Source organism: Narcine bancroftii, chromosome 13 (assembly GCF_036971445.1).
Source record: "Narcine bancroftii isolate sNarBan1 chromosome 13, sNarBan1.hap1, whole genome shotgun sequence".
Taxonomy (NCBI): domain Eukaryota; kingdom Metazoa; phylum Chordata; class Chondrichthyes; order Torpediniformes; family Narcinidae; genus Narcine; species Narcine bancroftii.
This window is the reverse complement of record NC_091481.1, coordinates 29,570,193-29,596,997: the sequence shown is the minus strand read 5'-3', so window position 1 is coordinate 29,596,997 and position 26,805 is coordinate 29,570,193. Positions and strand designations below refer to the sequence as shown.

The window sequence follows — 26,805 nt, the reverse complement described above, 5'->3', positions numbered from 1 at the left end:
AGGGCCAAGTGCAGGCAAATAGGACTTGGTTGGCATGGACAAGTTGTGTTAAAAGATCTAACCCTGCTGCACATTTCTATGCCTCCGTTAAACAAAAAAGTCATAATCAGAAACTCTTGCACATTTCAAGGAAGAAATAATTATCTGCAGGAAATAATACCAAACCCTTGCAATTGTTCCCCTTTGTACAATGCAAGCAGGAAAGAGATAGGCCAGAAAATAATTCTTCTTGACATAGGCTCCAAACAATCAAGTGAAAGCCAATGTCATCACTTCAGCGCTCAAATAACAGAAGGTCTCATTTCTAAATTGTGTATGTGATTTAACCTGTAATGCAGTCTGCCAACATATGCCCTCCAGAAGATAGTATAATCAGATCTGTGACCAAGATACAGAGTAAAGTTCCTTTTATACCATTCCACCAATACTGCCAGGAAAGAGTAGAGGTGAAGAGCAAAAAATTCCCTCAGCACAGGAAAGAGATAAAGTGCAGGGTTAAGTTTATTCATATATTCCACCAATTTCAATGTACCACCGCTGTGGTCGCTACCAACTGTGCAGCTTAGCGAAGAGACATGCCACTCTGTTTCATTCTGGCAAAGGAGCCTCTAGTAATATCCAATAGCAGACAAGTCCCTTTTCGCCCAAGGACTTAGGAACTGCGTTTACCAACCAATCCACTTTCAGCTTTCTTCCCATTGGTCAAAGCGGGAGCCAATAGCAGCAATCCCGGATACAATTCGTCGACCTTTCCATGACGTCACACGCGTTCGTCCGCTTCAATCTCCCGGATGGTTTATAAACCATCTACCAACAGCACCACGCAGGCAATTATCCAATAAAGCGCGGTTTCCCTCTCGCCCCGGGGGGGTTCGCGGCCTTGAGGCGTTATCAAACCTGGAACTGGCGCCAACCGTCAATCCACGGAGTCGAGAGGAGACGCGCTGCTTCCAGACGCCGGCACGCGGAACGGAACGGAACGGAACGGGGCGGGGCCTCCTAATCGTCCGTCGCGCGTCAATCACCTGCCAGGGCGGGGTCTTGCAGGCGGAAGACCAGGCGAATTTTTGCATACAGAGGCGGAGCCTCCTCCTGTCACTCAAACGGGGCCAGACAAAGACAGGGACAGAGCCATCTCCTGTCGCTCAAATCAGGCCGAGCAAGATTTGCATCCAGGAGGAGACCCACCTCCTGTCACTCAAATGAAGCCAACCCATTCCTTGCCTCCAGCCAATCACGAGACTCTCTCGCGGTGGAGAGCGGCGCGTCGTCGGCCCCGTCAATCATCGAGCCCCGCCTGCGCCGCAGCTCACCTGCCCATCACGTCGTGACGCCGCGGCCGCCTCCCCCCCTTTTCCCCGGCCCGGATGTAGCTGGTGCTCGGTTACCGAGGGGTGGGTGGTGGAGGCGCGTGTTTCCGGAAGACGTGGCGGCTGAGGGGATCTCGCGAAGCGGATGAGAATCCACGGCCGCCAACATGATCTCCCTCACGGACTCGCAGAGTAAGTCGGCCCGGGGGCTTCGGGAGAGACCTGCGGGCCCGTCCGGTCCGAATCCAGGCGGAGGCCATGCCGGGGGGGGGGGTTGTGGAAGAGTCGGTGGACCGACTGGACCCGGCGCTCTCGGCCTGCGAGGTCGATGGGGACTGGTTCCAGGGCCCAGCTTCTGTCCCGGCTCTGCAGCAAGATCGAGTGGAAAGCCATGATTTCACTCGTCTCCTCCCAGGTCGGGAGGCTTGTAGCTTTTTTACCTCTGGCTGCACTTTCTGAAGTTTCTTCGCCCATGCTCCCAAATATAGCAATGTGGTCATGAATTATTTAAATGGAGACAAGCTAGGGGAAGTGCAAATGGATCTGGGTGTACTTGTTCACCGGTCACTGAAGGTTCAGAAAGCTGTGAAGAAGGCAAATGGCATGTTGGCTTTCATAAAGAGGGGATTGGAGTATAGGAACAGAGACGCCCTTCTGCAGTTGTACAGGGCCCTGGTGAGACCCCACCTGGAGTATTGCGTCCAGTTCTGGTCTCCAAACTTGAGGAAGGACATACTAGCTATAGAGGGTGTGCAGCGCAGATTTACAAGGTGAGTTCCAGGGATGGCGGGGTTGTCATATGCAGCAAGGCTAGAAAAACTGGACTTGTATCCATTGGAGTTTAGAAGGATGAGGGGGGACATGATTGAGGTATATAAAATCATCAGGGGGATAGACAGGGTGAAGTCGGATTACTTGTTCCCAATGATGGGGGAGACGAGGACTAGAGGACATAGTTTTAGAATACAGGGTAGGCCCTTTAGGACGGAGATGAGAAAGCATTTTTTTACCCAGAGGAGTGTGAATCTGTGGAATGCTCTGCCACAGAGGGTGGTAGAGGCGGATTCGCTGACTATGTTCAAAAGAGAGTTAGATAAGACTCTTGTGGGTAACGGAGTTAAGGGTTATGGGGATAAGGCTGGAAAGGGGTACTGATGGTAATGATCAGCCATGAACTAAAATGGCGGTGCTGGCCCGACGGGCCAAATGGCCTACTCCAGCTCCTATTGTCTATTGTCCTCTGTTCATCATCATAATTTAGGACTCGGACCAGAAGCAAGTGAAAGTGGAGTGCGATCTTTTGCAAACTGGAGCTATCAGCTGCATCGTCAACTTCACCGTGTTATTTGGGTGTACGTTGTGCACAAAGCTGACGAGATCTGATCAAAAACCAGACAAATAATTCAAGCTTCCTTTCTCGTGTTCGCAGTAGTTGTCCATTTAAAGGCACAAAAAGAGGTGCCACTGGTACACTGCCCCATTATCAGGAGTTTCAGAGATGTGTACCACCCCCTCGGATGCCTTTTCCTTCTGCTCTCCTATAATATCCTGAGCCGCTCAGCCTTCTATCCGTTCAGAAGTCACCTCCTCAGACCCTGGTTTCAAACCCCCAATGTAACTAAAGAAACTGTCAACGCCACAGGTGGTTAGTAAGAGATGGTGTATGAGTGGCAGGGAGGGGGAATAAGGTTGAGCAGCCTTAGCTTCTCAGTAGGGGTTGGGTCGTTCATGCAGTGGTGCTCGCCACCAGTTGACTGCTTCCACTGAAGCCTGCAATGGTGTGTTCTGTTGAGTGTGGGCATTGCCCTCTTGAGTTCCGTTTTACTGGCAGTTTAAACTTTTACAGAGCCGTCAGCTGGGACAGCCAGGCAGTAGTAACCTTGCGCACGAGTGCTGAAAAGCACTCCTCTATTCCTCCTGGGTCTGCACCATTGGCAGTGCTGCCTTTCGAAAAGCTGCAAGTTGCAGCAATGCCACCATCTCAATGCAAGGGATTGAAGGGACCCAGTTCATATCATTGACAATACTTTTTCTCCTATGGTTCCGTACTGTAATTGTTATATGGTTTCATGGATGCTGCTTGACCCACTGAGTTTCTCCAGCAGATTGTTTGTTATTCAGACAATAGGAGCTGGAGTAGGCCCTTCGGCCCGTTGAGCCAGCCATTTTACAGATCATGGCTGATCACTACCATCAGTACCCCTTTCCAGCCTTATCCCCATACCCTTAACTCCTTTGTCCACTAGAGTCTTATCTAACTCTCTTTTGAACATAATCAGCAAATCTGCCTCTACCACCCTCTGTGGCAGAGCATTCCACAGATTCACACTTCTCTGGGTAAAAAAATATTTTCTCATCTCCGTCCTAAAGGGCCTACCCTGTATTCTTAAACTATGCCCTCTAGTCCTCGTCTCCCCCACCATTGGGAACAAGTAATCCGACTTCACCCTGTCTATCCCCCTGATAATTTTGTATACCTCAATCATGTCCCCCCTCATCCTTCTAAACTCCATCGGATACAAGTCCAGTTTTTCTAGCCTTTCAGCATATGTCAATCCCGCCATCCCTGGAACTAACCTTGTAAATCTGCGCTGCACACCCTCTATAGTTAGTATGCCCTTCCTCAAAATTGGAGACCAAAACTGGACGCAATACTCCAGGTGGGGTCTCACCAGGGCCCTGTACAACTGCAGAAGGGCGTCTCTGTTCCTATACTCCAATCCCCTCTTTATGAAAGCCAACATGTCATTTGCCTTCTTCACAGCTTTCTGAACCTGCATGTTAGCCTTCAGTGACCGGTGAACAAGTACACCCAGACCCATTTGCACCTCCCCACTCCCTAGCTTGTCTCCATTTAAATAATACTCAGCTTTCCTATTATTGCCCCCAGAATTCCGGGTGATACAGTATGAAGTGATGCATGTTCATTTCCGAGACAGAAAGTCCTAGGTTCATTTCCAGTAGAGATATGATGTCAGAAAGATGCATTATTGGAAGTGCTATATCTCAGATGTCAATTTAAACTGAATAGCTTTGTACCACGGTCCTGTTCCACAGTATTTTTTTAAATTGCTATATTTCTTGAAATCGTGTCAAACAGGTTCTTTAGTGGGATCTTGATCTATCTAATTTTGGTAATTTTGTACATTACAAATGACCATGGTTCAAAGCTCATTTAGGATGTCCTGAGGTTATGCCTTCATGAAACTTTTGTGATGTACATTTAAAAACTGGCAGTGTGATGTGCAAGCACATAAGCCTTATTTGATGATGATGTATACAAATTTTTCAAATAGTAATGTATACCTTTTTAAAGTGACCATCGTTCAAGGGACATCTGGAATTCAGAATAGAATGTTGAGTCTAATTTCCATGTACTTCCTTTACAGAAATTGGAATGGGATTGACAGGCTTTGGTGTGTTTTTCCTGTTCTTTGGCATGATTCTGTTCTTTGATAAGGCACTCCTTGCAATAGGAAACGTAAGTTTGGCTTGTAAAACTTGTGCTTCTATTAAGTTTGTCACGAAATGTGGAGCTGTCCGAAGAAACTATACAATTGTAATTTTTCGGCATTAATAAAGAAGATGTGTAACATTAAAAATTTCTTCCCACAAGTTAGCTTACATTCAGTCACAAAATAATCTGTCTGCAAAATACCTACCCTGGTTTCCCACATTATTAAATTTATTAAATTGGATCACATTTGTATGCTGTTTTTGTTGCTGCCCTACAGGAAAGATGTGCAGACTTTGGGGTGGATGCAAAAGTGATGCACCAGTATGTTACCTATATTGGAGAATATTCACTATCTATGGAGGAAAAAAAATGTTGTACAAACTTAATTGTTCATTCTGGGAGCATCAGAGTCCCAGTGTAGATAAGATGCATAGTCAGCGTCATTTTCTCAAGGTGGAAGTGTCAAATACTGGAGGGTTTAGGTTTAAGAGGGGGAAAGTTGAAAGGAATTTTTTAAAAAAAACACATTGGTGTGTGCCTGAAAACCCTACCAGCATAGGTGGTGAAAGCACACGTGATAGCAATATTTAAGAGGCCTTTAGACAGGTACATGAACTGGGAGGTTGATAGGCACCATGTGAGGCAGATTAGATTAGTTAGATTAGCGTCATGGTGGGCTGAAGGCAGTCTTTTTGGGCTGTACTGCTCTGTGAAGCATGGCTGCTATTTGGAGATGTTAACAATTATTGTTTAAGAACTCGAGGAATGATTTTAGCATGGGTTCTTAACTGGGTGTTAGAGACCTAGGGCCTTTTTGTTTTACCTTACGCAGAGTTATCTTTCTAAGATGCATATTTTTATCCCTTTTGCAGATCTTATTTGTAGCAGGCTTGTCCTTTGTAATTGGTTTAGAAAGGACTTTCAGGTTCTTCTTCCAGAAACACAAAATGAAAGCTACAGGTTTCTTTCTCGGTGGAATTTTTGTTGTACTCCTTGGCTGGCCTGTAATCGGCATGGTCCTCGAAATTTATGGTTTTTTTCTTTTATTCAGGTAAGTTCATTGGAATTGTTTCACTGTTTTTTTGTGTTATGGATCATTAAATTTCCTAATATTTTGGATGGTATAATTTATGGGCTACTAATTCCAGGCCTGAATTTATAATTTGAGGGGATGAGAGTTTCAATAATTTTAGTTGCCATTAAGGCAAGGAACCAATTTTAATTGAATCTTTTCCTTTTGCATTTTTTAAATTTCACTGAAGTAGTATTGGGTCTCAATCGTTTGAACTTTGACAGAATAAAGCTTATTTTTACTTATTCTTAGGACTCCCAGAATTAAAGTGGTTTTCATGTGAGAATTAGTGGCTTTCTAGCAAAGCCAGAAAAATTTGAAAATAATTCGGGAAATGTCAAGGACTGCTAAGTGTATATTCATTCCCCTGAGTGACAAAAAGACTATCCTGGATGGATCATTTGCAAAAATTCTATTTCATTCTGTAAAGTTTTTACGCAGTTTCATTTCTTAAAAGTCTGTTCTTTTCTCCATTTTTTTTCCTAGGGGATTCTTCCCAGTGGTGGTTGGCTTTATTAGGCGAGTGCCTGTATTAGGCTCCATTCTGAATTTTCCTGGAATAAGCTCAGTAAGTATTTGTATTACCCATTGCATGTTAGAATATTAAAAAAATATTCAGAGGGAGAAAAATTAAGTCAAAATTCATTGTCCTGTACATAAATGCACAAAATTTGTCAGCATTTGCTTACTGTAAAAGCACACAAATTGGTGCCACTCGCCCGGCACCCCCACAAATAAGAGAAGCAAATGTAGACTCTTAGAGACATCGAGTGTCTGTATGAACATTTGTTGCCTTTCGCGAGCCCTTCTTGCCATCAACACCCTCACGAATCTCAGTCCTACTGCTTGGTTCTTACGATCCAGTCTCCAGTAGCTTGCTTTGTTTTGAGTCCCTCGCTGTGGTCACCTTCACTGTATGTTCCTCTCCCAGGGTCCTCCTTAGCAGGGGAATCTTCTCCTGCTCTGTGCTAGTATGCTGATTTTCCCCAGAGCCTGCAACTGTCATGGTCTACTGCCAAGCATTGGTGCTGCCATCTTGGGTGTGGACCTCTGTGGTTTTGCTGGAGTTTTAACAAAAACACTGATCCCTTCTATGAGACATCAGCGTAACGACCCTACAGTAGGACCCTATGGAGAAGCTCTCTTCTGTGTCTGAATTGTTAGTATGATTTTAATAGATTACATGCCTTAAGATATATCGGTAATTAATTGCTGGGAATGAATTAAAAGAAACTGGCTTAAAAACTTTTAGCTATGTATTGAACATTATAATTTGCATATAGTAAATGTTCATTATTGTGTCTAAAATAATGGCAGGTGCAGTGAATCAAACAATGAACTTTACTCAGTATAAATTAAGGGGGAGAGAGAGAGAGAGAGCCTGCAACTCAGCATCTGCTCTCTTCAGAGTATTCCACTCTAGTGACCTAGCAGTACCTGCAGCACGAATGCAGTGAGAGTAGGACAGTTGATAGCAGCAGCTGTCTACATCCGCTTTCTTGACCCAACCCTCTCACACATCACATTAAGTACCTCCATTTACCAGTCCAATAACAAATATACAAAATATATACATGGACCCAGTTCAGTCCTGATACTTTGTGTTTGACTTGCAAACACACCCAGAGCGTGTTTTGTCGAACCCCTCTTTGGAGTTGGAGGCTTGAGGCAACTCATTCAGAGAGTCTGTTTCGCTCATGGTTGTGAGGGCACCATCTGTGTCGCTCATGTCCTCCTCTGGGGTTGTGGCTGGGTTCTCTGTTTCTGGGCTTGTCAAGGAATATTGGTCTGTCTGGGTTTAGCGATGAGGGAGGTTCTTTTACAGGGAGCATATGCCTTCTGTTCTCTTTTCCCCATCCCCGGAACAAATGAGGTATGACCACAGCTCTTGGCAGCTTTGTTCCACTATGTCTGGGTCATATCCCTCTGCTGTTTGAAATCTGATGACTTGCCCTTCAGTAAGGGGCATGAGTGGCCTGATGATTTTGTCACAACATTTCTTTCATGCCAGCTGCTTGTTTAGCAACTGGGCATTGTCGTCCTGTGGGTTTTTGACACGAGGCTCTATGAGCCTCCTTGCTACTGGAAGATTGTCCTGGTTTGCCGTGTCATCAGTCGTTGCGCCAGTGAACCCAGGGTGTTGTTCCAAGGGACAATCCTCAGATTGAGCAGGCTGAAGAATACATCTGTCTTCTCTCTGTGGCCATGTTCCATCAGCTGTTTGGCGCTCCTTACCACTCTTTCAGCAAGCCCATTGGATTGGGGATACTTTGAGCTGCTGGTAATGTGGGTAAAATCCCATGAAGAGGCAAAATCGTAAATGTTTGGCTGGTGAACTGACAGCTGGTGTCAGAGGAACTTCTTGATGACTGCCTCTGAGGTGGTGGCTCATAGTCAGTCTATCTACAACCAGCCTGAGTACAAGTTAATCAGCACCAGATTGTGTTGACTGTGCCATTCAAAGATGTTGGGTGCCACTGTCAACCAGGGTAGGGTGGGCATCAGGTGCAGTGGTAGTGGCTCTCTGTTGATGTTGCAGACCACAACGGTCTTCACCTCTTCATCTATCTGGTTGGACATGCCTGGCCAGAAAATAATGCCTCACCCTACGTTTTGTCGCTTCCATGCAAGAAATCCTTTGTACAGGATTTCTACATACATGTTCTGCAGGGTAGTGGGGATCACTGCTCTCTGGCCTTTCATAATTATCCCTTCATCACCGATAAGGAAAAAGTGGCTGCATTGCTGGTGGCACCTGCCTTTAATGAAGTTTCCCAACCAGTTCAGCATTTTGTTCTCTGCAGTATGCTTTCTCGATCCATCAAGTCGGGCCAAGGAGATGTGGCTCAATGTCATGACGTCAAAGGTATCTCCTTCCTCGGCCTGCTGCATTGTTCATTTCCTGGGGGCTCGTGAAAGGGCATCTGCTAGCATTTGTGAATTGGGGTGATGTGGTATTTTTGTAACCGAAGCATCATCCACTGAAGTCTTGCTGACACTGCTGGATGGGTTTGTTGCTATTAGTCACTATGGGTAAATGGTCGGTTTCAATGGTAATCGGTCCACCATACACATAATCATGAAATTTGGAGCAGATGAACACCACAGCCAGAAGCTTCTTCTCGATTTGGACGTACCTTGTCTGTGAGCAATCTGGACGCGTAGACCATTGCAAGTGAGCAGCACGGGTCTACACATCTCGAAGTAGGAGAAGACTGGTGAGCAGGACCTATGTCACTTGAGAGCCTCAAATGCGTCCTGCTGCTGGTGCCAGGTCCACTCAGTGTCCTTGTGGGTCAGTTGTTGGAGTGGGGCCATTAGTTCATTGGCATTGGGTATAAATTTACCCAGGTAATTTACCATGTCCAGGAATCACTGTAGAGATACCTCATTCTTGGATACTAGCATTTCGCTGATCGTTTTCAGCCCCTCGCTAGTATACACATGGCCCACGTACCTGACTTGGTTGAGGCAGAACTTGAACTTGTTGGGGCTAAGCCACAGGTTTACCTCCCGTGCTCAGTCGAGCACCCTTCTCAGGTTTTTGTCCTGATTTCTCGTGAAGTTCCACCCAGCAGCATATTGTTGACGATAATGGAAAACTTCACTTGCCGAGTTAATGCTAAATGACATTCTCCCAAATCTGTACCGGCTGAACGCTGTGCTGAAGGTGGTCAGCAGTGATGAGCGACAGTCAAGTGAGATTTACCAGAACGAGTTCTTTGCATCTAGGACTGAGAACATTGTTGCACCGGCCATCTGTGCGGCCACTTCCTCTACTGTCTGCATGGGTGATGCATTCTCCTTGGGGCTGTGTTGAGGTCCCTGGGATTGATACAAATGCAGATTTCTTGACTATCCTTCTTGGCAGCCACCACGTTGGTTCCGAGATTGGGGTTATGATGCCCAATTCCTGCATTCTGTCCAGTTCACCCTTGACTCTTTCATGGCCACAGGGATGCAGTGTGCTGGATAGACCACGAGATTCCCCTCACACCTCACCCGTGTAAACGAACATCCTCTCAATGGCTTCCAAGCCTGACAAATTCAACAGAATGAACGCTCTGGTACGGGTAATCGCCGTGTGCAGCTGCTATAAAAAATGTCATACTCCTATTTGAACATGCGCCAGTTCTCGGCCATGTTTCCTTTGAACACCATGGGGTTGTGACTTCTGAACACGTCAACCATTTTGGGTTTCACAAATCTGGTTTTAATTACTTACTGTGGTAGTTGTTCAGTTGTGAGGCTTCACTTCTGACACCCTGTTCATTATTGTGTCTGAAATAATGACTGGAGCCAGTGGGTGCAATGAACCAATCAATGAACTTTACTAAGTATAAATCAAGCACATTAACATGGCAGGGAGAGAGAGCATGCAACTCAACATCTGCTCTCTTCAGAGTACTCCACTCTAGTGACCTCGCAGTACTGCATATGCGCAGTGCACCCTTGTAGATACAGAGGCTGCAGCGCGATTGCAGTGGCAGTAGGGCAGCTGTCTAAAGTAAAGGTGTTTTTTAAATTAAAAGTACTTTTATGAAGTTTGCACTTTTGTATGAAAATAACATGCAGGTGAAATTGGCTGGTCTTGAGTTCATTCCATATGGTCATGCTGGAATCGAGCAATATAATTTTTAATGTCAAACTCCTACCTAATGATTTATAATGGACAAAATAAAATGAGCACAGAAATTAAAGTGGAGTAAAATATGAGCATTCCCTTCTTTCCTCCAAAGGCAATCAAGTTTACTCGGGTAACTAACTGCGGGTCACATTCTCTAATATTCCACGTCCCATGTACAAGGTCTGAACTAAGGCCAACTTGGGCTACTTTTTGAATGCTGTAGTTTTGAAAAGATATTTGGTACATTGTTTTTAAAGTAATATTTAGTGCATTTGGGTTATTATGTACCATAGTTTCCCTTCATTTGTGCAATTCAATTTAATAAAGAATTTATAAATTTGGTCAGGTAACTGAGATTTTTTTTAAATATAAATCTAATACATATCTTGACACCATGGTACCAACTTTAAATACCTTTATATCACTGCCTATGGGGTTGAAAGCATTTATCAGAAATTATTCTAAATTTGACATAGCCAAAACATTCTACAAGAACTATATGTTGATGCTCTCACATTTTGGTTCATTCCAGTAATACACCTGAATGTTTTTGCTATGATGCTTGAGTAAAGGCAACCTTAATACAAATAAGGGAATCACTCCCATGAAGGTGTTGTAAGTACAATTAATAACATGGTGTAATTGACAGAAGTATCACAAATATCTGAAAGAGATCTTCATGGGCAAATGTTATCATAGTGCAAGGCCAAAATGTAGAAATCACCTTTTGACAATCTGTAGGAAATTAAGTGTGTTCAGTTGAGAAAAACCCCATAAATCATGACGGATACTATAAAAATCTGAAACGAGTTGGGCAGTTTGATTCTGCACTTGCTCTACCAGCCAATCAAATCATTGCTGATCTGACTGTAACCTTGCCTACTTGTTTCACCTTTCGTCCCCTGGTTTATCAAGAATATATTTTACCTCTGCCTTAAAAATGTTCAAACACTGCTTCTGCCACCTTTTAAAGACTCCGAGCCCTCTGACAGAAAATTGTTTTCCTTGTCTTTTAAACAGTAACCTTGGTTCTCCCACAAGCAGAAATATTCTCTCCAGATCCACCCTGTCAGAACTCCTGGATCTGTAACTGATTCTGACTGCTGAAAGGCAAAAGATATTTCCTGTCATGAAGGACATTTTATTTTGATTATTCCTGGTCTATTTTGTGCAAGGACCAAAGAAACATGGAGTTGTCAGCTTAGATAAAAAGGTTATTGAGAGTTGAATTTATAGACACATATTCAAGATTAAGAATTGTGGCAAAAACAAACAATCTGCTTACAAGTTGAACTAGTGTCACAAAAGCGAATATTCTAACTAGTAAAGTGCTTTTGAGGCTGAATCAAGGCTTTCATTTTTGCAAAGTGATTGGTATATGCACTTTACTTGAAATGGAGTGCAGATGCAAGTATTCCTTATCCATCATAAAAGTGTAGTCATGGCATTTTTTATACTATTTCTAGGCTTGTTAATCATATTTACTGTTAGTTTTGTGGAATGGCACTGTCTCCATTCTACTCATCACTCCATGAAAAGGTTAAGAACTTGTGCATTAGTTTCCAATTATGGATGAATTTGCATTTGGCGAAATTAAGGATTTTCCACCCCCCCCCCCCCCCCAAAAACGTTAAATATGTTTTGGAGATGACGATGATCGGTGGAGTTCTTGATAATATAGAGGGTACTCTTGCGCTACAAGGTGAAATGGGTTGAGAAATGAACCCATAAACAAGGCAATACATTTTGGGAGTCCTCTTAAGGATAGGGACTATAGGGTCTTGGGGAATATTAAGGAGCTAACTTTGATGTTTACACCCATTAATCCTTGAAGGTAGCAGCACAAATTAATGTATGGAATACTGGTCTGTGTTAGGGCATTCAATAGGGAGATTATGCTCCAACTTTGTACATCAGACTTCAGATAGGGTACTGTGTGCAGTCCTGCTCACCACAAAATAGGGAGGTATGACAGCATTAGAAATGGAATATTCACTACAAAGTTGACTTGCTTGAAGCATTTCTTTGAGGAGAGACTGAAGAGTGTAATATTGTTTTCCCTGAAATGGACAATAGGCTCTTTCAGGTGGCCAGAATACTCCAATGTAAAACCACATATTCTACCCCTATGCGGCTGATGAGGTACCCACCTGAATGCACTGAACGTGCCTCCGAAGCGCCAACACCAACCCTCCTCTGGGAGGGATAATCAGCCCACTGCCGGGCTCCGCTGAGGCACCTGAATGTGCAGCCACTGTAAGTAGCTGCCTGGGGGTGGGCTGATGACTCTGTCAGCCAGTGACCGGCCACCCCGCTGCCTGACAGCCGGCCGCCCCTGCCCCGACCTCCCCTCCCCTCCCCAGTAGCGCAGGGTCTCTGCTGCTCAAAATGCGGCATAGCAATGGCCGTCTTCCCTGCCCATAAACGCCCCACGCAGCTAGAACTGTGTGGGAAACACAGCGGTTCAACCTGCGTTGGAGATTATGGGTAGGGAAGACGGCCATTCCTATGCCGCATATTTATGATGGGTAGCGCTGTGGCACCAGTTGCCCCGGCTCCATCAGATGCGGAGGCACTCCAAGGCGCCTCTGGATATCAATAGGCCCTTTCAGGTGGACCGGGCAATGCTGTAGCAACGCTTTAGGGCTGCCACCTGAAAGGTGAGTTTTCAGGTTGGGATCCACTCCTGCAGCCACCTTCAAGGTGGAGGATGCACCTGAAAGCAGCTAATGTTAGAAGGGAACATGATTAAAGTACATAAAATTTAAAGGGTACAGGAATAGAGCAAACTGGAGTGCAGGGGGTGGGAAGTGAATAGATTTGGGGGATCTTGGATGGATGATCTTCACCAAAAGAGAGGCAAATACCTGTGCCGAGTGGAAACAGTCACTCACTGGATTTAAGAGTGTGTAAATGAGCACTTGAATCAATCCAGTATAAAAGGCTATGGGCCAAGCACTGAAAGATGCCATTAATAATTGTTTGGCATGGATATTTTGGGCGAAATGGCCTGTTTATTCACTTTGTGACTCTTAATGGAGAGGTTATTTCGTTTTCCTGCAAGTACAAACTGAATATATTCAGTAAACTACAAGAAAATTACATTCATCCCTTTTTTAGTGTGCATGCATTAGGAAACCACCTGATGTCAAAGGTAACTTCTAAATCGGTGGTTTCAAACTGCCCCCAAACTCACATTCCACCTTAAGCCATCCCTGTGCTGTAAGTGCTCTGTGATTAGTGAAGGATTGCTTAAGGTGGTATGTGAGTGGAAAGAAAATGTTTGAAAACCACTGTTTCATAGCTCCAAAGGAAATGGGCCAATTACAATTTTTCTCAAGTAAAATATTTCAGTAATGTGTTTAGAGCAGTAGTTCTCAACTTTCCCTTCCCATTCACACATAACTTCAGTAATCCCTTATGGCATAGGGATTGCTTAAGGTGGAATGTGAGTCCAGGGGGGCAATTTGAAAACCACTGCTCTCAAAGGTGCAATACTAACAAATGGAAATGAATGGTAAGTTTCCATGATGCTTATTTCAGTAATCAATGAGTGCAAGCAGTTGCTGTATTTTTGTCATTTTGGATTAGTCAGTTGGTGGCTATGATAGACCTGGCTTTGACAGTGACAGGCCACATGATTTTCCATCACAATCTGGTCACTGCTGGGTCAGTGGAAAAAATAATGGGAAATGCATATACATGCATCAACATTTCTTTCTACAAACTGTATTGCAATGCATGTGCACCTGTATCTAAAACATAAAATCTAAATATCCAATAAATGTAAGCACTTTCCCATGAGTAAAAGCAGTTTAAAGAAAATACTTGATTTGAAAAGGCAAGTGGAATGTACATGGTTTAATCAGAAAGATAATTGATTAGAATGAATTATATCCATAACTTTTCTATTGCATGCAAAAAGGATTGGAGGTTCAAGTTAGTGGAAGCAGGGGTCTCATTGCCTTCTGCCTGTGAGAGAAATCTTGCTTTAAAATTATTGTCATTGAACAGTGCATGTTTATGTATCCTATGAGCACTGACTCTCACATCTGATGTTTTGCTTTTTAAAACCTTTGATTTTTTTTAAAAGTTCCAAAAACACTGTCAGTTTTAAGAGAGGTGTCATAAACATTGACCATTTGTAGTACAATGGAGTAACAATGGGTAAAGATGAATAATATATTGAATGTATCCCTGATACATTGTTGGAAAGGGAAAGGACAGCAACAAGAATTCAGTAATCGATTGAATTTTATTTTTAGAGCTCTTTTGGAAAAAAAACATTTTAATCAGGTTGGTTTATGTTTCCAGTTGGATGAGATGTTCCAAGTTATCGTTGGTAAGAGAAAAGCATGTTATAGAAGGAAAACTTTTCCAAGAGTACTGTTAATCTGAATGAAGAGAATAAGGATTTTTTTAATTTAAGGCATGTAGGTATTGCTGGCTTTATAGGCTTCAGAGGTGGTGGCTGCACCATTCTTTATTCAAAGTACACTTCCACTGTGATGTATGGATTTAGTTGATTTTGACCTAATTAAAGAATAATGACAGATTCATCTGATTTGCTGAGTTTTGTGTCTCGCAATAAATGCCAGCGTCTTCAGGTTTACTTGGCATGTATCCTTCCATGTCAGGATGTTGTGAAAATAGCAAGGACATATTTACTCATGGTATTTGTATGCACCTGCCACACATGCCAAGTGTTGTAAATTTGGGAAGTGTAGCCACAAAAAGCAGCTGACAACTGTTGAAAAGAATTAGGTGATAGTTGGGTTCTGTGAGGTAGAAATTTTCTTCAGAATTGTTGGAATTGCACCCATCCAGGTAAGTCGATTTTTAAAAATTTAGACATGGGCCCACAAACCCATGCTGCCCAATTAACCTACAACCCCAGTACATTTTGAAGAGTGGGGTGAAACTGGGGAAACCCACACAGACAGAGCGAACATTCAAACTCTTTACAGACAGCACCAGATTCGAATCTGGGTCACTAATGCTGTAAAACCATTGTGCTTACTGCTACACTAACCATGTTGCCCCAACTCTAACTGTGATTCCCCATAATCATGTGATAATACTTCAACACATTAGAGATTTCTACCTTGGTTGAGGAAGAAGCTTTAGAAAGTTGGGTGAGACATTCACCACAACGTGTCTGCTTTTAGATCCAATCCATTTAAGTGACTAGTCAAGTTGCATTTCTAATCGCTGTGACCTCCACCTTTCCTCCCTCACCCAGCTCAATAGAACCCATATTAACTGCTAAGTACAGATTATTGATAAATGCTACCAACTAGCACTATTAATAATCCCAATCAGCATTTTTTTTGCTGATTCGTGAAAGTAGACTAATATGGGTGAAATTGATCATATTGAATTATGCCTTATCTGGGGGCACAGAAAATAACTGGAGAATTTTTCATGATAATACGAAAAACCAGTATTACAACTGTGAAAGCAGAATGCTCAGGCTATTCAGCAGACTTGCCAGCCTCCATGAAAAAGAACCAAAGTTAGAATTTCAAATCAATGATGTTTCATCTGAGCTTGTAAAGGTTCAAAATTGTCCAATCTCAGTTTCATTTCTCCAGGGTAGAGGAGACCATTCTCTAGGCACCAAATGCAGTCCTCTAAATTAGAAGTACAAAGGAATAGCTGCTTCACCTGGAAGGAGTATTTGGGTCACTGGATGATAGGAGTTGTAGAGGTAACGGGACTGTTTTGTAATTTCTGATTTGCATTAGAAAGTGGTATGACAATGGGAAAAATGGAGCAGGAAATTTGACTTTATTCGGTGGGTGGAAGATCTCATCAGAGAATATTTGTTGGAGTGGAAAAAAAGAATGGGAACTGTATGGGAGGAGATGTAGTTAAGAATGCTGTTTGAGTCTATGGGTCAGGTTGGGAAAATCCCATTTCTTCCAAACAAATATATTCTTTCTCCCACTGACTAGCACTTTTACGTTCACATCCATGTAATTTTCCTCATTTCTGCTCTTAACCCTTCTTTCACTCACCTCACCTGAGTACCCATGCTGAAATGGATCATCCTCTATAATTTCAGCCACCTTTGAGGGGATGCAACCATGAGATTTACCGGCCCCTTTCAGCATTTCACAGGGACCGTCCCCTCAGTATTTCTCTTTTCACCATTCCAACTGCACCAATGCCTTTTCTCACTCAGTTTGTTTGGTGCAACACCTGGATAGGTCATGCTTGGTCTTTTATCTTTTCTCTGGCTGCAGTCCATGAATCAATGCACCATTTCCAGATGAATTTGAAAAGTCAAATTTTCTTTTATTCTTTCCAATGTGATGACCAAGCATGATGCTTTCCATTGCACTGGATAAAACAAATGCTGATCGGGTGACTGCCTTGAAGAAAAATTTTTATCTATAGGGGTGATCTTTATCTTCTAATTGTTCATACTGTCTTCTGTCCTTGGCCACTTTTGTATCAAAGTCTATTGCACTGCATCTCGTCTTTTGGTGGGAGATGTTACATACTTGAGAAGTCATTATTGAATTTGGCCTTTCCAGCTGATATTTGAACTACCAGTTCTGAGGAAAGTAATATTACCTCCATTATTCTTTGTCCATATATACTGCCTGACCTAAATATTTAGTGCATTTATCATATTTGTATCTCTGTTCTAGTGCATTTTTGCTCTCAGTTCTCATCCAGCTCCTATTTACATCCTCCAAACTGCATTAACAAACCTCTCAACTGGTACTACACCACTTATGCATTCAGTCTCTCTTGATCTCCACCTTATCACACACATTGGCCTTGTTCTCGCAACTCCTGCCCTTTGCAATTTAAAATCTTTTTGATTTCTAAATTTTCCCAGTTACTTCGAAAGGCCATTGGCTGAAATGTTCACTTGGATTCTTTCTGCTCAGATTTCACCAGACTTGCTGAAATTTTACTGCATTCTGTTTTTCTTCAGAAGTCGTGTGTTGAAACCTGTAATTGTTAAAGGCGGTGATATGGGCAGATCATTTATCAGTCCACTTTATTCACAATTGAATGTGGAAGAACTAATTTATTTGCAATTTGTTATTTCTGCAGTCTTTTTAATGCATTGATTCTTTGTGCAAAACCACAATCCTGCTACAAATAGAAAAGTCCCAGCTGTTACACACTTAGCAGGGACAGGAATTATTTTACTACAGCATTGTTGGCATAGCCCTTTGAACCTTTAGAATTTTGTTGGTAACAGGTGGATTTGGAATTTCTGCAATGGAAGCTTCGCGCATTTTTGGTTTGCTGTATATGCTAGTGTATGAGACGACCTATGAATATCCACCTAAAATGTAGGTTTTGAGATATATTCTGTATAAGACTACCCCAAGTCTGGCACTTACTGCTGACCAGTGCAATTATGTTGCTAGGTGCATTTAATATACTAATTCACAATATTTTAAAAGCAAAATATTCGGTTCAATTTTATTTGCATATTTTAAAATTAACCACCATCAGCTCCGTTAACTGGCTGTTTTAAAGCCTGTACAGAGCTGACAGCAGTAGGGCTGGGCAGATGGGACTTGCAGGGGAGCGCTGAGACTTTGCTGTTAAGATTCATATTTGATACTGGTGTATAAGACAACTTTGGTTTTTGGGGGGGGTGACATTTTTTTGCATTCACTGACCATTTTGTATGCTGGCATATGTGGTAAATATCTGAGTATTTTGCTGCCAGGTGGTGTAGTTTTGCAAAGTACTTGAATAATCTTGGATATCAATTAAATTTAATATGTCGTATCAGTTTTAATTGATGGTTGATCAACAAACGAAATGCAGCATTTAAAGCACTGCCAGTTTTGATGATGTACTCTTCCCAATTTGGGAATAGCATGAAAAAGATTATGTCCACAAAAACACTGGGAGTTCCAGTCATGCATTTAATGGAAGATATTAGATGAGTGAATCTGGCTTTACCACCTTTCTTAGCTTGTCTTTTCAACTGATGAATGGTGAACAATTGAGTGGACAAGCAAAGTAGTGTACAGTTACCAAAACTTAACAAGCTATTTTAAGGTATGTATTTGTATCAACTTCTTAAAATTGTTAGCTTTCAATCATTCATCTTGTGCACAAATGTAAATAATTGTGGCTTAAATAATCATATTTTCAAGTTTTTCATAGTAAACATTTAACTGAAATATAACTTTATTTTATTCTCTTTTTAAAGTGTAGTGAGCCCTCCCTGACCAATAGGAGTACCCATAGACCTTAATTCAAGCATAGGTCTCGTTTCTACATCTCCATTGAACATATCTGATATGAAAATTACGGAGAAGTTGGCAGATTCACAAAAGAACCTAAAGACGATCTGGAAAATGCCTGCAGAATGAGGAATTGAAAGGAGCAGATTTATTTAAAAAGAGCTATCACCAACGGGGATAGGACAGGGGGAGAAGTTTCAATGAGAACTGAAGACAAACCAGTAGAAAAATGAGGAAGATGTGCCAAAGATAGGTGATGTTTATTAGTTTGGTTTCATACATGAAAGAAAAGCTGTATTAAAAATAGCAATCTAATAAACAAGCAGGAATCTATCCTTGCAGACACTAGTTTCAAAACCATTATCTAATTAGATTGGCAATAATATCCTGGCCTCAGCATCCCCACCTACACCACCCCACCCCCCACCCAAAATCAGTGCCCAAACATTTCAAAATTCAACAGGCTACATTGAGATGGAAATAATTAAAATGGTGTGATCAATAATACCCATTCTTTAGGTCAGAGAGGTTGGGTCTGGTTTTCATGATTTTATTGACATCATTTAAAAGACAAAATGTAAGATAAAATCCATCACAATTAAAAGAAAATTGTTCTTTATAAACAAAGAAATCTTTCTTTCTTTTTCTTTGGCTTGGCTTCGCGAACGAAGATTTATGGAGGGGGTAAATGTCCACGTCAGCTGCAGGCTCGTTTGTGGCTGACAAGTCCGATGCGGGACAGGCAGACACGGTTGCAGGGGAAAATTGGTGGGTTGGGGTTGGGTGTTGGGTTTTTCCTCCTTTGTCTTTTGTCAGTGAGGTGGGCTCTGCGGTCTTCTTCAAAGGAGGTTGCTGCCCGCCAAACTATGAGGCGCCAAGATGTACGGTTTGAGGCGATATCACAATTCAACAAATTAACATTTTAAACCAGATTTGTGCTTATTGCCAGCATAGATGGTCTTTTATGAAGTAATTGAGTAAATATCAATTGCTTGCCTAGGGTAGATTTCCTATCTCATTTTTAAGTGAGATTCAAATATGTTATATTTTGAGTACTCTAAATATTGTTGTCTAAGATTCAATTGTTGTTTTTGGGGATGAGTGGAAGTTAAAAGAACTGTAGACGCTGGAAATATGGAAAAAAAAACAACATTCTAGAAATAACATCACCCCATTTCTGTGCAAAGTGAAAATGTTTGGAGTGTACCATTTATCCATTCTGAACTGTATCTGCCCAAAGCATCCATTTAATTAGAGGCTTTCTCTGAAGTTTCTGCTGACTGTGGGAGACTTGATTTAGAAGGCTAACCTGTTGCTGTCCTTTGGAAACTATCTTTAGGGTACAATAGAAGATTTCCTTGCATATGGATTTTTCCATTTACACACACATTGGGGGGTAAAAAAAGGTGAAGACTGTAGGGGGGAGGGGGTGCGTGATGTGGAGTGTGGAGAGATAGATGCCAGAAGCCCTTGTCAAATCAGGCAGCATGAGCAAAGACAAATGGTCAACATTCCAGGTTAAAAGGCTATCCCATCTAGAGAGGTGGAAAAATAAGCATGTTTCAAGTTGCAAAGAGAGGTCATGACTGAATTCAGGATCCAGATTCATTGTCAAGAACGGGTCACAAAATTCATTGTTTTGTGGCCACATTACAGAGCAAATATTGCTTAAAAATATAGTGCAAAATAAAAAGTGCAAGAAAATGAGGTAGTGTCTGTGACTCATTGTCCATTCAAAAGTCTGATAGCAGACTTCAGGCTCCTGTACCTCCTTCCCAATGGTAGCAATGTGAAGAGAGCATGACCTGGGTGGTGAGGGCCCTTGAGAATAGAGGCTCCTTTCTTAAGACACTGCCTCTTGTAGAAGAATGATGCCTGTGATGGCACTGGCTGAGTTCACAACTCTGTAGTTTTTTTTTCCCCATTCTTGTTCATTGGCACCTCCATAACAGACAGTGATGCAATAAGTTAGAATGTTCTCCACGATACACTTATAAAAATTTGTGCAAGAGCTTTTGGTGCCAAACTGAGTTTCCTCAAATTCCTCAAGAAGTATAACTTCTGGCGAGCCTTCTTTGTGATTACATTGACATGGAGGCCCCAAGCCTCATCTTCAGAGATCTTGTCACCCAGGAACTTGAAGTTCTTAACCCTTTCCACTGCTGACCCCCTCGATGAGAACTGGTTCGTGTTCTCGTGATTTCCCAATCCTGAAGTCCACAATCATCTCCTTGGTTTTGCTAACATTGAGTGCAAGGTTGTTGTTTTGACACCACTCAACTAGCTGATCATCTCTGTCCAGTACGTTTCTTCATTGCCATCTGTGGTGTCTTCAGCAAATTTGAATGGAAATAGATGGATTTGAATTGCATCTAGCCAGTCAGTGTATTGTGAAAAGAACACTGGGTTAAGCACGCATCCTTGAACTGCAAATGTGTTGATCGTCATTGAGAAGGAGATGTTGTTTCTGATTCAAACTGTGGTCTTCTGTTGCGGTCAAGGATTCAGTGGCAGAGGGAGGTGCTGAGGCCCAGGTTTTGAAGCATGTTGACCAGCACTAAGGTGTTGAAGATTGTAGTTGATTGAAAAGCAGTCTGATGTACATGTTGCTGTTATTGAGGTGATCCAGAGCTGAGTGAAGAGCCCATGATATTGCATCTGCTGTGGAGCAATTGTGACAGTGGGCAAATTGCAGTGGGTCTAAATCTTTACTTGGATACGAGTTATTTCTGGCCTTGACCAGAATTCAAAGCATTTCATCACAGTAGATGCAAGTGCTACTGGGAAATAGTAATTGAAGCAGCTCACTCTGTTCTTGGGCACTGGGGTGGTTGATGCCCTTTTGAAGCAGGTGGGAATCTCTGACTGCAGCAATGAGAGCGTCTTCGGTTGGCACATGCCCAAAGAATTAAGGATGTGAATTCAATATCATCAGGACACTTAACTCTTGCACATGCACCAACCAAACTGCAATATGCAACCTTATCACGCAAGCACAAGTCTTCAGTGGGTTTGCTTATTGGAGTTTGGTTGCTGCATGTGTGAGAGTTAAGGGAACGATTTCAATATTGTCAGTCAGTGAACCCAGCAAAGACTCGCGCGTGCTCACAGGAATCGAGATGTTCACACCCAATCTCGACTAATAAGGTAAACGGACCAGAACGTGAAAAGATTTTGTCAAGGTTGATCAACCTATTAAGCAAGCTTTAAGTTGTTGTTGTCAAATGTTTGTTGTTTATGTTTGGGGGGAAAAGTTTTGATTAAATGGTTTGCTTTAAGGCCTTGATACTCCAAATTCCGACTTGTGTTCATTCCAAGATATGACCGATTCTTCGGTCCCGTTACAGCTGCCAGTTGGGGACTACCTGTATTTGAATCTCTATTTATGATGGTCATCCTATATTTTTAAAATATCATGAGGGGAAAATGTGTTAACAAATCTTCAAGTGGAAATTCTGTAAAAATCGCTTGTCTGTCATGTGCTTAATTGGTTTGAAATGTTAGTGATACGAGTACAGGAAATGATACATCAAAGTCATTTGTTAACTTGGCCTTTCAAAGTGACATATTCCAAAACACAGCTGAGAGATAATCTCCAAATATTGCTCTGTCATCTTTAAAGACTAGTTAAACTCTGAAATTGTTGCAATCTATTACTGTATTTGAGATTAACTTCCAGTAAAGTTTACAAACTGCATCTTATGGTAGAAAATCCTAAAGTTCTGGGACTTGGACATTTAAAGTCTCAACCTCTCAAGTAACATCTCCTGTATAATTTATATCATCACTTGGTCTGTTCTGTTCATTTCTGCATTTTGCTCAACCATCTAACACTTTTAACAATGAATCTGCTGGTATTATGCTGCTTGTTAATGATTATTCCGTTAAATATCTTTAAAGCTGGCGATGTAAAGGAGGCTGAGCATGAAGTACGTACCTTGTTATATTTTCATAATGGGCTTTTTTTTAAAACTTGATTAGGAGGGAAGACCTTAAAGCAGTCTAGTTGGCGCTTTTAGGACAATATTTTGCAAACCTCAATTTAAGCAAATGGGACATGCGTAGTGTCATAATTCTGTTTGTGCCAGAGATTGGAATTTTCATTGAAAGGACAACTTGTCACAAACTCATGGGTGTGCTCACCATAACCTGTCGCTATCAACGGGTGACAAGATATGGGCAGTACATGCTCTCTTTAACTAGTCCCTCATACAGTATAGAGTACATACTTCACTGACCTTTCACCATTTTATAGATTTTTTTTATAAAATTCAAAATAAAGACTTCAAAACAGGCCTCAGGAAAGATGTTTTTCTCCATTATGCACATTTGTTTCCCTCAAACAGTACACTGCATTGATTTTAGCTCCTTTCACAGCATGGGACTTTGCTACATCTGAAATCTGTGATGCAAAAAGAGCCGAGGTGATGTCAACTGAACGTTTGCAATGTTGTTCAATGAATGTTGCAGACATGAGCAGTGTTTGATATGATGCTTCCAATAAATATTCATCAATGTTTTAACATTTTTGTTCTTTTATTCTCATTCGTTGAAATGTGCCTCATTTCAATCAGGAAAGTAGCCTTGTATTTAGTCTCAGGAAATGTGATCTACTCCTTTTCCACCATAGGTCAAGTTAGAAAATAGAGCAGACCAGCGTCAATCTAAGTTCGGCATGTTTAGTCTTTGTCCTATATTGAATTGTTTAAAATGTGGGAACCAATTACTTGGAAGCAATTGCAAAATTAATTGTGAGTGAACAATTGAAGATATTTTGGAAGATTAGTTAAGTGAAAAATGATTATGAACCAAAAAGTACTTGAAGCCACAAATGATTAATTGAGAGGGATGATGGTGATCAGAATAAAAATAATATAACAAGTACTATCTTACAAATGGAATGTAAATATAGTTGCATGAGGCAGCATTCCAAGAGAATTCAATGGTTAACATTTTCAGGTCAATAACACTTTAAACTCTCCAGACTCGCCCTCTCATTCCCTGATTCATCTTTACCCTTTTCCAATCCTGTTTTCAGACACAGGTGGATGAAGTAGCTAAACTGGGTTAGAATTAGAAATGGTGTGGATTTATTTTTGCTGATGAGTATATAATTAAGAAGCATTGTAATCTCCCAAACACATTAGTAGTTCATGTTAGAGCCAAGAGCAAGTAATGTGGGGCGATATAGATACAATATAACCAAGAAATACGGAAGAAAACAAACTGAAATGTTTTAATTTTTTGTGTCGTGTAAATGTTTGCAAAATTTTTAACACTATCAGTTCCTGTAAGTTTAATTTTAGAGTTATGCAGATGTTTACTACATCCAAATAAAATCATTTCATAAAAGCTACAATTTAGCAGTAAGGCTCGAAACACTTTTTGGTATTGACTCAGCCCTTCTGATAACTGTCTGAAGTATTCACTACCATTTGGAAACCAGTTAATTGTACTTTACTCATCGATGTGTTAATCTTGGGTTTGTATTTTAATTGTTGTCCATTGTAAGAAAAAAATATAATTTTTAACATGAAAATTAATGTAGTGATAGCTTCTGATTAACTAATATTTCCATTATTCTTGCAGTTTGTAGATAAAGTTGGAGAAAGCAACAGTATGGTATAACAGAAACTGGATGAACAACTGCTGCAGAAGTATGCTGTAATATATTTATAAGGTTCATCTAAGATGAACATTTCTAAATTTATATTGTTTTCTGTCTAGGAATAAATAAAACTTGATAGCATTCTTTGTATTAAAATATTTAGAGCAGAAAAGGGTAGCCATTGAAATGAATTCCACACATTTAACTTCCCCTTGCTGAAGTTTTATAAATGCCTCTCTGTGGAGGGCACTTAGCCCCACACTTCCTCCAGTAGGATGGGCTACAGACAGACCATGGCCATCAGTAATGCTCAATGATCACCAGGAAGGAAGTAGATCTTAAACTGGGAGACTAAACCAGGCAAAGACAGCCAAGAAGGACCTCATTCAACCAAGACTGATAAATCTGAAAAGAATGGACAGATTCACTTTTGGTTTACAAATCAAGTAATGAAATGCTTGAATAGAGAGGCCTTGATTCATTAAACATGAACTTGTACATTGGCTGACTTTGTCCTTTTGCATAAAATGACTGTACATAATTAAAAATACTGTACATCCCCACTCGTCTTGCCTTTCTTAGCTATGCTGCTCCCTTGGTTTCTTTTGTGTCTTGTGTTATACCTACAATTCCATATGGCTTTTAATTTTGTGATTCTCATTCAGCAGGATTTTCGTACAAATAAACACCTCTGTCGTATTACGTAACAGCAGATGGTGCTTATGTATTTAAATTTTATGATGGTTTCCTTTTCAAATATACATTCTTAGGTGTTAAAATGTTGTAAATAAATCTTTGAATCAAAATAACTATCACAGAATTTTTACTGAAATGTTCCCTTGATCTGTGAATCCAAAAATATCAGTATGTCTGTTGTAAAGTGAGGGCTGGAAAACCCTGTTTGTCTGCCACTGGAAGAAAATGGTTCAATTTTTTTAAAAATGGAAAGTAATAAATATTATGACTTCCAAAGGCATTGGTGCTGTATTTGACCAAAATAGTTTTTTTTGACTGAAACCAATATTGCTGATAATTTAGAAATAGTTATGGGTGAACAATCTGACTTATCAGATATTTAATTTAAAAATGCAATTTTAAAAAACTATACTAGTTCACTGTCAGCAAAAAAAATGTTGAATTTAGAAATCACCTTTGAAAATGCCATAAATGCTGGTGTAATTTCCACAGCATTTAATATATTTGGGATATTTCCTGAACAGCTGTACAAGGTTATAGCTCAACTTGATGCAGAAGCCACTGGGGTCAAGTCTACCATGAATGCAATTATGGGGGAAGGTACAAAACTTTTTAATTCGAGGAATATAATTGCATAATTCTGTATATCAGAACAAAAAAATATTTGTTTGAGTGCAGTGTGGTGGAATTTTTGTTGATGGAAACCATTAATATCCTTTCATGCTGCTGTCAACCTTGAACCGAAGTCGATGAATTGTGTATCTTTTGTGAACACGTCCAGAATTTGAGATTGTCAAGTTTCTAGGTTGCAGAAAGGAAATAAATATTAATCATAGCCATCACTGGTTTTCTCTTTGAATGAACAGAAAAAACTTGGATGTCATTAACTTCAATATTTAGAGCAGAAAAGGGTAATTTTGAACAGCCTTTGTGCATTCTCCATGGATTCCAAGTAAGAAATCAACCTTTTTTTTTCTATGGGGTGGGGGGGGGCAAAAATACCAAGCTTCCATCCCTACAACCCACTTTTCCAGTCAATCTTGAATGGGGTGAATACTTGTGTTAAATTGTTGTGAACTAACGTTTCCTAACTAAAGACAAACTAAGCAAAATACCTGTTTATAGCAGATGTAGCCATCCAAATTTTTGTTCTTGTACAGAACTGTTTTCAATCCCTCCAATTATCCTGATCAAAGCATGAAACTATTGTGTAATCGTAATCTATCAGTTCTCATTTGTTTTAACCAGCCCACAGCTCTTGTTGCTGTTGACTGTCATTATCTTCTAATGTCTCTCCTCTTCATCTGAATAAGCCCATACTTCTCAGGTTTTATTCTTATCCAACCAACTGCATCTAGAAAATTGCTGGTGATTGCTGTCCTTCCCTGCCTGGGGTTGTCCTCTGAGGATCTATGGCCTTGATATCTGCCCTTCAGTGATGTCATCTGAAAACAATGCTTCTACATTTGATCACAGCACTGTTAACAATTCGTCTCTAATTTAATAAACTAAGATGTCTGGTCATGAATAGGCAAACATTTTGGTACATTGTTCTTCAGACACTAATTTCACTATTGCTACTGCCACTCAAAATTCATGAAGTTCCCCCCAAACCCCCCCAGAGTCTACAGTGCAGCAGGATGAGACTTGCGCATCTTCCAAAAGGTTCACAGGGAACTCTCATCAATAGCCTCGAGGAAAAGGATGGCTCAGTCACATCCTTGTAGACAGACATACGGAGGATCTGCAGATCATTTTACAAAGGTAACAAACAGAATGGCCTCCTAAACTCCCAGACCAAGAT

At 41.2% G+C, this 26,805-nt stretch overlaps 2 protein-coding genes across 6 annotated transcripts in view; one reads left to right on the top strand and one right to left on the bottom strand.

Annotated features, from left to right (window-relative positions):
- The window catches only part of recql (RecQ helicase-like), a 42,508-nt gene extending 41,289 nt beyond the window's left edge, over positions 1–1,219 (bottom strand). For 3 of the 4 annotated variants that reach the window (XM_069909379.1, XM_069909380.1, XM_069909381.1), the window contains exon 1: positions 898–1,218. The gene's annotated coding sequence lies outside the window, so the exon portion shown is untranslated. Of the gene's footprint in view, positions 1–897 lie in introns of all 4 variants that reach the window. The other variant, XM_069909378.1, reaches the window with a different exon arrangement.
- Positions 1,220–1,284: 65 nt separating this feature from the next.
- Positions 1,285–24,868, top strand: LOC138748725 (vesicle transport protein GOT1B). 2 transcript variants are annotated; one of them, XM_069909382.1, is made up of 5 exons: positions 1,285–1,502; positions 4,700–4,791; positions 5,640–5,818; positions 6,326–6,407; positions 18,664–19,286. In XM_069909382.1, the coding sequence occupies exons 1-5, from the start codon at positions 1,478–1,480 to the stop codon at positions 18,706–18,708; spliced, it is 423 nt and encodes a 140-aa protein (XP_069765483.1). In that variant the 5' UTR covers positions 1,285–1,477; the 3' UTR covers positions 18,709–19,286. The 2 variants fall into 2 exon arrangements, with proteins under 2 accessions (XP_069765483.1, XP_069765484.1); XM_069909383.1 differs by lacking the exon at positions 18,664–19,286 and adding an exon at positions 24,287–24,868 and having other exon boundaries at positions 1,292–1,502.
- The last annotated feature ends 1,937 nt before the right edge of the window (positions 24,869–26,805 follow it).